At 39.8% G+C, this 12,057-nt stretch overlaps 1 protein-coding gene across 4 annotated transcripts in view; it reads right to left on the minus strand.

The window, feature by feature from the left end:
- Positions 1-12,057, minus strand: part of Cdh20 (cadherin 20) — a 213,872-nt gene that overhangs the window by 1,247 nt on the left and 200,568 nt on the right. For all 4 annotated transcript variants that reach the window (XM_074069696.1, XM_020153686.2, XM_074069695.1 and 1 more), the window contains 2 exons: positions 8,130-8,247; positions 4,411-4,662 (listed from right to left, as the gene is read on the minus strand). In XM_074069696.1, coding sequence (XP_073925797.1) covers positions 4,411-4,662; positions 8,130-8,247 — 370 coding nt within the window. The remainder of the gene's footprint in view (positions 1-4,410; positions 4,663-8,129; positions 8,248-12,057) is intronic.

The raw sequence follows: 12,057 nt of genomic DNA on the forward strand, positions 1-12,057 counted from the left end.
ACTCTTTTTTTTTTGGCAGGATGGGGTTTGAACTCAGGGCCTCACACCTGCTAGGCTCGATCTACCCCGCCAGCCCTTTTTTGTTTTGGGTTTTTTTGAGATAGGGTCTTGGGAACTGTTTTCCCCAGGGTTGACCTCAAACCTCAATCCTCCTGATCTTTGCCTCCCGAGTAGTTAGGATTACGGGCGTGAGCCGCCAGCATCAAGCACTAGAAATACTCTCGATTAACCACGGGTACAGGAAGCATCCACCCAGTAATGAACTCAGTGCATGTGGATCCTTTAAACCTCAGGCAGTTAACCGAGGCTACATTTGAGAGCTTATGAGCAAATGAAGTCTTGTATTTTTTCACTTGGTTCAGTTGGAAGTTGCATATAAAGTCTTTTTACATCAGCTTGCTGCTTGGATTTTGTGTGTGTGTGTGTGTGTGTATGCCTATACAACCAACGACCTAGTGTGATCTTCACAAAGCACAAAACACTAGGGCCTGCTGTGGAGTAAGATAAGCAAAGGATCAGATCATGCACTCTGTTTATATAATAACGAATACATATTTCTCTTATAATTCAAAAATCTTACTGCGTAAGTGGAATCTGCTTTCTTACATTATTAGCATCTTACCGGATTCTTCTCTATAAATGCAATCACATGTTAATGAATATGCACATGGACACTGAAACTAAAGATGTGCTAAAGTCATTGTCTTTTTGTACCTCCTCCAAAAAAAAAAAAAAAAGCATAAATGATCCCTGTGGTCCAGTAACGTCCGATTCCTCAGAAAAGCCTTTCATTAGAGAAGTGGTTGTGGCATTCTGTATTCAGTGGTTTTCATGAAGGCAGAGAATAAGCGGTGACATTTTAGATAATTCATCAGTTATCAAAGAAACACCACACTGTTAGATGTGCCCTTGTAGGTTTGGATAAAATTTTATCCCAACAAATGCACTTTTCCCAGGATATGTTCACTGGGGCTTAAAGGAGAGATAGAGATAATCCCATTGAGCTGTTTATCTCTGTGACTGAAAATGTTTCCTAGGAAGTGTGTTGAGGTTTTAGCTGGTATTGATTTTTTTTTTCTGGTGTGCTTTTGTTACAGCTGGTGAACAGTGACAGTTTGACGGCACTGCAAAGTAAGACCCCAGTTTACCCAAGGGGGAAAATGGAGTATAGTGCAGTAAGAGATTACAGACTAATACAACTCACAGCAATGATTTTTAAAGTATTTGAATGTAGGATGAGCCTTTTAAGTAAATTGCAATTAATGTTAATACCTAATGTTTTTGTGAATACCTTTAATGACAAAATGCACACACAGAAAATAACGATACACTCTTCTATATTTTCCCTATTTGAGAAACTATGAGGCATGGACTAGAACTGTGGGATTTCAGGAAAAGAAACTAATAGGACTTTAAGGAAATGGAGGCTTGAATGTTAAAGGCTGGATTGTGAAAAATGTATTCTAAGTGAACATACTGTGTTTGTGACGTTCTATAAACCAAAGTTTTTTATGTTTTATGGTAAGCAATGAATAAACAACATTGATTATAGCATAAACTTTTATGAATTTGCAGTCTAAGGAGATTAAAGATGCTGATGATTAATACAGATCAGACAGTGATAGGGCTATCATTGGGTCACAAGTTTGTCAATAAGAGTACAGGGAATGGCCAGTGAATTCTGCTAGGAAGACTGGGAAGGGAGTCATACAGGTGACCTTGGAGTAGTAGTGATGGTACTTTGGAAGTAGGAAACAAAAGTAGAAAAGTCTTTGGGTAGCCTGGAATAGTTGTGCATGCCTGTAATCTCAGCAATTTTGGAGGCTAAGTTGAACCCAGGAGTTTGACCCTGTCTCTAAAGAGAAGAAAAAAAGCAGTCTTTGAGTATCTGATGGAGGTAATTCTGATGGCCATGGGGATTTAGAAAGATTGCTAGTTACATTGTTTTGTATTCTCAGAAAATCAGATTTCGGGAAAATGGCTTTATTCAGCTAAAAAGCTGCCCTGGTTTTTTGACGGAAGAGCATCAATTCTAGGGAGGCTTATTCTTTTGATACTCAGGGTCCAGTGTATAGTTCTTATGAGATTTCCCTAGGAAGTGGATATAAATTCAAGACACAAAAAAAGTCCTCTAAAGCAAAAACTATCAAAATCAACATGTTTGTTTAATTGTCCACATAATACAGTATTTTGTTGATAAACCACCTGCCACTCAAATCTTAATTCAGTTTTATGAAATCATAATTCAGTTTTATGAATTATGTTTTATATGGGATGTGCTCTCTTAGAAATAAGAATGCATAAAACTATGAGATTTTTATGGTAACTTTGCTTATTTTAGCTCCTGAAAACTGTTTACTCTGTACAATTCAAAAAAGAAGACACTGAGTTTGGGAGGGACAAAATAAAATAACTCTCCCATATCACTGCTAACTTGGGCGCTCCTCTGAACCAGTCTCTTTAAATCAATCCTTCTGTCATGATGGCTCTTTGTAGGCCAGGGTGAACTTACATTTTCCAAAGATAGAAGTAAGGACAGCCGGTTGGAAATTTCTCCTAGGAGCAAGTTTCTTCAAAGACAAAATGCAGGTTTTCCTGTTCTGCACTCAAGGACTCCCAATGCCACCTTATGGATACTCCAGAAATTGCAGGCAGATTTTAATTTTCAATATAGACTAGAAATGGTAACAATTCTCTCTGATACAGATATCCAAGGACTTAGAAATATTAGTTATTTATGCTACTTCTCTCTCCATGTAAAACCTAGCATGTTGCATTTTAAAAATGAGAGGCCTACCTAGAAAGTCGATTGAAAGCTGACAGTGAACAATTTATACAGTGAACAATTTCTTTTTTTAAATTTAATTTTTATTATAATATCTGTACCACTTTATGTCTTATATTACAGTAACTCAATATAATGTGTAATAATCAAATTAAGATAACAAGCATTCCCACTCTTCAAACATTAAGCGTCTTAATGTGTTGGAAACTTTGCATTCTTCCTTTATAGTCATTTCGAAATACATCATAGCTTGTTTTAACTAATAGTTACCCTAACTATGCTGAAGAACCAGACCAGAATGAAAGAATGATTCTTTCATTCTAAGTTTTTTTTTTTTTAAGACAAGTCTTCTACCTCACGTGGCCTAGAACTTGCTACGTAGCCCAGGCTGGCCTTGAACTTACGATTCTTATGCTACCACTCCCAGTTGGGATATTACAAACATGCACCTCCACTCCAGGCCTTCTAACTTTTTTGATGTCCCTTATTGAACTTCTTTCCATCCTGTCCTTCTCAGTCTCTGTAGTGATCACTGTTCCACAATTTCTTTGGTCTGATTCAGTCTCTTGGTGTATAGCTGACCTAGATACCAAGGATGTACATGGATATCTGCAAGTTGTTTTAATTTAAATTCCCAGTGCTGTATTTTTCCTCCATAGAAAGCTGGGATTTCTTTTATTGGATAATAATAATTGTCTATTACACGTGCTTTTCTCTAAGCAAGATATATGTGCTATGACTTAATTTAATCAGAAGAGGATCCAAGAGATGATTTAGGCATTTGTTTCTGAGCGTGGAGTTAGAAAACATTTGCACAGATGGCTTTATGTACAAAGGAGTTGGGTGACTGCCTTGAAGTACGACTAGCCTGTTGTTACCTCTTTTATTCATTTTTTGCCAGCAGAGGCAAACTGGCCCTGTTTAGTCACAGCTCATTGTTTGGTGGCCACAGTTGCCCAGGAGGGGTGCTGATACCTCCAGCTTATTCCCCAGAAATCCGAGGTCCACTCCACCCCTTCCTTCATATCTGTGCTCAGAGTTCTCCTTTTTGATGAGGGCTTTGCTGAGCACCCTATTTGGAATGGCACTTACCCTTTCCCCTATCCTTCCAGGAAACATTCTCTGTTCTTTCCTTTTCTGTAATACTACCTGCAGAAACTGGGCATGAATACCCAGGAGCAAGAGCAGTGCCGCTAGATAGGGTGTCCAGTGTCTGGCCTACTTGCATTTCAGTCCCAGTTCTGCCGGACATTTGACTTTGGGCTGTCACTTACCTTTCTGTGATTTAGCTACTACTTATCTGAAATGAAGGAGTTAGAAGAGGTGATTATCATATCTTCTGCACAATTGTGATTTTGGCTCTATGATGTCAAAATGAATTTGCTTCATTTTGAAGTAAACTGTGAAGATGGGGACATGTCTGCCTTATTAAACCAAGGACCTAGCTTGTTCTGGCCTCTAGTAAATGCTTTATAAATATATGTACCAAAGAGGCCTTGAAGGAAGGGATGTCTTCAATTTCTGTACTTTTCTCCTGAGCTCTACTCTACCACCTTTTTCAGTAAGCATGGAGTGGAAAACCAGTTCTGGATAACTGAGTTGGGAGGTGGTGGTTACTGTCTTACCTAAGAGGACAAAGATGCAGGCCAGGATGGCGATGAGGGCACCCCGGCTCAAGCTGACTGGGAGCATGTAGGCCTCAGGGCTGCAGGACATGACATGACCGTCATCATCACAGCTGCACACCTGGATGGTCAGCGTGCCTGTGCTGCTCAGCGCTGGCTGCCCACTGTCTGCGATGAGGATGGGCAGGTAGAAGACACTCTGTTCCTGCTGCCGGAAGCCAGACCTTCTGGTTAGAATCCGGGCAGTGTTATCTGAAGGAGCAAGGGGTTCCAGGAAAACAGAAAACGGGAAGATGAAAGTAGAGAAGAAAATGTAAGAAGCAATAGGTGAATTAATTTCTTCAGTTGAGGAAAGTAAGGGGACAGCAATGGGGTTTAGGAAGGAGATTCCCTGGTGGTGGTCAACTACAGCCACAGCAGGTTGGCCTGGATTCAGAAACCAAGATCTTTGCTTGCTGTTAGGCAAAACCCTGAGGCCTGGGAGGGAAACACTTTTTTGAGAGTCCACTTACCCTTTGTGACATAAAGTGCCCAGGGCAAACTGTCAGGCTTCAGATCTAACAAAAATGTCCCTGGGAAAGCTTGACAGAAGTGAACAATCACTGGCGACTTGTGGGCCCTGTTTGTTCCTGCTCAGCTTGCCAAGGGCCCAGTGCTGCTTTGTGCTTCCAGGAAGAGAATGCTGAGGAGACCATGTGCTTGCGGCAGATTGCTTATTTTTGCCACTTTGGTTGGAATTCACATCTTTTGCTGTTTGCTTTTATGCCTCTGAATTGCAGTCACCAGCTTCCAAATTATTAGATATGTTTCTACAAAGTGTGTGTATTTATATTTATATAATTGCCTAATATTATAATTAGGATTTAAAAATTTTAAATATATATTCTGAAGTTTCCTTGAGTGGCTTTGAATTCTAAAGCAGATAGTTGTAAAGTTCTGGTCATTTCAGCTGAGGAACAGTTTGAGAGATGTGGGGGACATGCAAGAAGTGTGTTTCGAAGCTAATGCCATCAACAAGGAAAAGTTTGATGTATATCACATTCACAAGGCTGGGTCTAGAAAATTACAAAAACCTCTGACAGTCTAACCAAAATAAACATGAGTAGTGATTATCAGTACTTCTGGCTTTCCTTTCCTTTTGGGACATAATAAAGGATTATGCTTTCCTACCTTTTTGAATTTGAGCCTATCTACGAGATTTGGCTTAGTTGATGAAATATGAGCAGAAGTAACTGTGTCAACTTCTAGGCAGAAGCACATAAGAGTTAGTGTATGATTCTCTGTACTCTCTTGCATAGCTGTGATAATTGAAAGAACACGTGAGCTGGAGGTCCATACAGCCTGGAACACTGAGCTGCACATGGCAGACAGCTGTCTTGCCTTATGGAGACCTGTGGTGGGCTTTATTTGAGCAAGAAAGTAACTTTAGTTGTGCTAAGCCACAGAGATTGTGATGTGTTCCTGTAATATAATCTAACCCATTCTAACACATTTTCTCTTAATGTTTCCTTTTCTTCCCTATTTTCATAACAGCTATTTTATTTAAGAATAAAGAAAAAAATACCAGCTTTACATATCTGAGTATAGCCTGGGGAAGGGCCCGGTTTTACAGCCATTTGGAAATTTGTTGAATATGATGAGGTTTATTTTATTTTATTTTTTTGTAACTTGTTTGGAAAGAGTATTATTTCTAAGGTGACAAAACACTTGGGTGTATGTGTGCATGTGTGCTACAACAGGATCTGACATCTGGTCCCAATCTTAATGCTTACTCACTCTCTGATCATGGGCTATTTGCTTTACTTCCCTCATCTGTCAAATGGGATAATGACAATCAGAGGGATTAGGAACTTCCTTAAGACTGTATGAGTTTATTATAAAAGTTGAATAAAACAAAGATGGGAAGATGTTTTTGAAACTGGAAAGTGATATGTACATTTTGAGGCTAAAAAGTAGAAGTGACGTTTTTGCTTGAGATAGTGCCCTGTTTTCATAAAAGGACATTATAGACATCATGTTTCATGAATGAGGCAGGGAGGTCTCCACTTAATAGCCGATGTACCATATCACATATTGGTCAGGTTTTAAAAATAAGCCTCAATAAAAGATACTGGTGGGATAAATTGTTATGAGGAGATCAGGAGTTCATGATTTCTGTTGATGATATCTAACTTCTGTTTTGGGAAACTTTCCAAGAGATGAGTCTTTTTTCTTTTTTTTTTCTTTTTATCGTCCTGCTCCATGACCCATCTTTAGATGTAAGACGTTGATTCCATCAATTGGTGCCCAAAATCATCCTAAGAAATTTGTGGCATTTTGTGGCATATTGTTTTTGTATTGACTCTGACAAGTATAAGAGTGAAGAAATAGAGTGACAGTTGAAAATTTGAAGAAACAACATAATTTGTTATCCTCTTCACCCCAGGGTTTACTGTGTGAAACCAGTCCCAAGAAGGCTGATTTTGAAATCAGTTTTCAAAAGAAAGGTTTCCCTTTGAAGCAGACAGATGGATAAATCAAAAGTTTGACTCAGAAAAAAAATCTCAAATATTTAGAGTATTTCTGTTGTTGTGATTCAAATTGTCCTTCCTTCCAGAATTATTATAGCATGGTTTCCATATAGAAGAAAGCAGATTTGAGATTCTCAACATTGATAGCACAAAAATGATGTGGAGTTGAATTTGATCACTTTAAATCTCAAATAATTGATCTTTGAGACTAAGACAGAGCATGCTTAATTATGACTTTTTGCTACCTTTTGTATAGATTGTTACTCAGTCACAATATTTTTGAATTGGAATGAAAATGAGTACCACATCCAAGAGAAGTGATGACCTCTCCAAGTCAGCTCCGTGGTAGCAGAATTAACAGCAGAAGGGTTCATCTGACAGATTTAAAATATTTTCTCAGTTACTCTGACATTTCTTTGAAGCAGATCATCTGGCAAGAGAACAAAAGTCCCTCTTTTTCACATCTGTGCCTAAAGAAAAGTATGATGGGTCTATAAGTCCCTTGGCTGATCTGAATGCTTGTTGGAGAAGAAGAGCCTACAATCCTAATTCCATCAGAGATGTAGTGAGGAGCACTTTCTGCATTAGGGCTCCCACCTGGGTGGTGTTCCAATGCTGAGACTGCTGTTTATGTCCCTTTTTTTGCCCTTTGCTGTCTTTATTATTTACCCTTTGCCTCCCTTTTGTTCTAAGAGCTCTTCACTGTTTTCTCCTTTGATTAGAAATGTTCTTTTAGGCTGGTGGAGTGGATTAAGTGGCAGAGTGCCTGCCTAACAAGAGTGAGGCCCCGAATTCATTCAAGCCTCAGTACCACCAAAAACAAAAAAAAAAAAAACAAAGTTCCCTCAGGGCTTTCTCTTTCTCTGGTCACTTTCTATTATCTTTGTAGGTTTTCCCATCTTTACAAACATGTAAACATGGATGTTATTAGTAGGAATAAAGGAAGGATTTTGCTTCTGTCTTAAACAGTGGCACAGAGCAAAGATCAATAAACATTTGTCAACTGACTGATGAATGCAAGTTTTAGAGTCAGCAGAGAACACTCTTTGTCTTTGATGTTTTGAAACAAAACTTTAAAGAGGCTGCAGATTAGTATTAATATTCTCTCTTCTGTTATAGAATAGGCAAACTGACATTATGATATAGTAACCAAAACCATCCAGCCTAAACTGTAGAAAAGCACAGATAGCCATCTATCCATTTGATTACCTTGGTTGTCCCTTACAGTGAAGTTTGGGTTGCTCACAGCATCAGGAGCCAAGCTGTAGTAGAAATGCTGACCATTGTGTGGGTCATCTTGGTCCACAGCACTCACTGTCTGGATCAGCTGAAAGAGAGACATGAAATCAGGTCAGTTAGAGGCAGAAAGCGTCAGTGTTTAGTGAAATCCCAAACTTGAATCTAATGGAAGGTTGTTTTACCTAGTGAGGACATCCTGATATATACCTGGAAAGTCTTCATGCCATCACATAATTCAGAATTTAATTTTGGTTTATTGTTGTGCCTGAGTGTGTTAATAGGTAAGGGATAAATGTAATCTAAGTACCTCAGATGCTAGACAGCAATATAACATATCTACAGACTACAACCAGTCATTTTTAGGTAGCATTAGTAGAATACTTTGAGTAAAAGGACTCCAGTGTACCACAAGGTCTTATCCTCTAGGTTATCCTCCTCTCACTCTATCCACTTAACATTGGCTGACTATTTCAGGGTTAAATTGCTGCTACCTTTGAGAATAAGTACTACCTGGAAGGGTTGTGCTAGCTTGGTGGAAAGCAGATATGAGGGGAAGGGTCCCCAGGCAGTCACATTTTTGTTGGCAGGAGGGGAAGCTAGACAAGTTGCAGAGCACAAGATCCCTAGGGTGGGGAATAGACTAGAGTCAGTGCAAAAAAAGAAAAAAAAAAGTGTGACGCTCTGAGTTCAAACCTCAGTTCTACCAAAACGAAACAATAACAAGGTAGACTAGAGTTAGTACAAAGCCTAGTGGTAGGGAAAGCAGGGGCAAGAGTTGGGTGGGCTTTCTTTTGAACCTGCTGGCCAAGTTTTATCTTTTCCACAATGTTCTTTAAAAGAATAAGTATCTGTGAAAGCTCTTAAAACCATGGTGAAAAAGCCATTTAAAAAGATGTGGGACAAGAATGTGTTCTAGAAGCTTCTTCCATTTTTCAATTCTGTGAATAAGAAGAGTCAGGGTAACAAAGTAAAGATTATATTTTGAGGATGAAGAGGAAGAACATCAGGAATCATAAAAGAGGTGACAGGACAGCTGGAAAGCATGAGAAACAGGCAACAGAGAGAGGTAGGACATAGTCTGCAGCTACAGCCCTGTCTGTAGAGAGGGGAAGGGTGACTATAACACAGTAAGTCAGACCCTGGTGACGGATTGGCAGACCTAGCCACAGGATAAGCACACACTTTCTGCAAGTCTTAAACCTATAGCAGGGATTTGTTTGGATGGTAAGTACTCTTTATGTATCAGCCTTAGGGAGCCTGGGGCCACCCTGCCACAGTGACTTGGTGGAAAATGTCATGAGAGGGATTTTGAAGAATGGGGATGGTCTGACATTGACCTGCTCAGGCAGTGACAGATGGCATTGTCAGTGGTCCTGCCCTCTCTGATGAGGATCCTCACCATTCCCTGAGGATCACTGTAGAAAAGAGCTCCAAGCCTATAGCTGGTGGAGTGCTTTGAGCTCTGAGCCCAGATCCCACAGATCCCACAGTTTCTCCAGCCTACCCCCTCCCACAGGGTGGTTAACTGCTGGCCAGAATCTGAAAGCACTGAGACTAGTAGGCATACTACCTGATTACTTTAGGTCTCCAGTTAGAATTCAGGGCTCTATTTGCTCCCATCTCTCTCCCATGCATTTGGGAAGACACCCTAGGCTTGGAGGCTTGTTGACCCTGGGGATACAAATTATCAGGGGTGGAGGGAGAAGTGTGATGCAAGTGGGAACCTGCTCGGCCCACAGGCTGTAAATCTTACAGCCAGCAGCAGCTCCTCATACATATAGGGAAGCTTCTGAAGTGAAAACAGCCTTGAAGTGGACAAATAACTTGTCTGGCCCTGCCGTCAGCCCAGATAACAGTACCATCCTGTACACTAGGAACTACAAGAGACTACAGTTGGATTTTTTTCTGTGTGGTGTTAGTACCCTCCCTTAGCATGTGGGTGAATTAGCTATTGAGTTATATTCCCAGACCAGTGGTGAGAAACTTCACCTCAATCCTGCCACTCCCCAGTCCTGCCCAAACATTGAAAACTTTAACTGAAAAGACGATAGGTGATTAAAGCCTCAAACCAATGACTTGGCCATAGATACATAAGTCTCAATGCAGAAACACAAGAAATATGGGGAAAAAGGCAACATGACTCCTGTAAAAGTCAACAGTTCTATAATGATGGAGTCTAGTGACAGTGAAGTCAACAGTTCTATAATGATGGAGTCTAGTGACAGTGAAGTGGATGAAATCTCAAAGGATTGAAAAGAATGACCAGTGGAGCATTACATGCCTGAAATGCTAGCTACTCAAGAGCCAGAGATAGGAGGATCAGAGTTCAAGGCCAAAAAAGGGAAAAAAGCAAGGAAACCCTATCTTCAAAAAACAAGTTGTGCATGATGGTGCATGCCCAGGTACTTGCAAGGCAGAGTAGGAGGATCACAGTCTGAGGCCAGCTCTGAGCAAAAGCATGAGACCCTATCTGAAAGAAATTAAAGCAAAAATAGCCTAGAGGTGTGTAGAGGTGTGTGGCTCAAGTGGTGGAGTACCTGCTTAGCAAGTGTAAGGCCTAGAGTTTAAACCCTAGTACCACCACCAAAAAAAAAAAAAAAATCAGTGAATTTAAAGAGAACATGAATAAACACCTGTGTGAAATTCAAGGAGAATACAAATAAATGAGTAAAACAAGGAAGACAATGCAGGACATAAAAGAGGAATTCAATAAAGGTATAAAAATCTTGAAAAAACATTAAAATTTTGGCAATGAAATGCTCAGCAAATCAAATAGCTCAGTTGAGAGCCTCACCAATAAGGCTGGAGGTGTGGCTCAAGTGGTTGAGTGCCTGTCTAACAAGTGTGAAGTTCTAAGTTCAAATCTCACTAGCAGACTTCCCCCCCACCCCCAGAAAAAAAAAAGCCTCACCAACAGACTGGTAAAAGTTAAAGTAAAAGTAAAAGTCAAGTAAAAGTTAGAATATCTGGCTTGAAGACAAGGTAGATGAATTAGAACATCCAGGCAGTGATAACGAAAAAAAAAGTAGAAATGGAACACATAGGATCCCTAGGATACCATTAAAAGACCAAACCTACAAATCTTAGGCATGGAAAAAGGAAAATAGGTGCAAGATCAAGGCATAGAAAACACATTCAATAAAATAATAGAAAATTTCTCAAGTCTTAGGAATAAGAGTTGATCATCCAGGTTCAGGAGACTTTTTATTATTTTGGTGGTACTGGAGTTTTGACCTAAGGGCTTCATGCTTCTTAGGAAAACACTATACCACTTGAACCATGCCCCCAGGACATTTTGCTTTAGTTTATTTCTCAGTTGGGTCTTATCTTACTGCTTAGGGCCAGCCTTGGACTGTGATCCTCCTACTTCCCACATAGCTTGGATTACAGGCATGACTACAGCACTTGTTTTTTGGAGATGGGGGGGTCTCACTGTTTTGCAAAGACTGACCTTGAACAATGATCCTCACATCTCCACCTCCTGCATAGTTACAGGCATGCACCACCATGCCCAGCACAGGAAGCTTTTAGAACACAAAACATACAAAACAGAACCTCTCCAGGTCAGACTATATTTAAAACATTAAGTATACATTACAGGAATAGATTATTGAGAGCTGCAAGAGAGAAGCACCAAGCTACATACAGAGGCACATACATCAGAATGACAGTAGATTTCCCAATAGAAACTATAACAGCAAAGAAGGTATGAAATGATGTATTTCAAGCCCTGAAAGAAAATACCAACTTAGAAAATGCCAACTTACATTACTCTATATCTAGCAAGCTGTTTTTCATAATTACAGAAGAGGTAAAAACTTTCCATGGTAAATAAGAACTAAAGAAATTCATGACCATTAAGCTAGCAATGCAGAAGATAACCAAAGGAATCTTACAC

Source organism: Castor canadensis, chromosome 4 (genome assembly GCF_047511655.1).
Source record: "Castor canadensis chromosome 4, mCasCan1.hap1v2, whole genome shotgun sequence".
In the NCBI taxonomy this organism is placed as follows: Eukaryota; Metazoa; Chordata; class Mammalia; order Rodentia; family Castoridae; genus Castor; species Castor canadensis.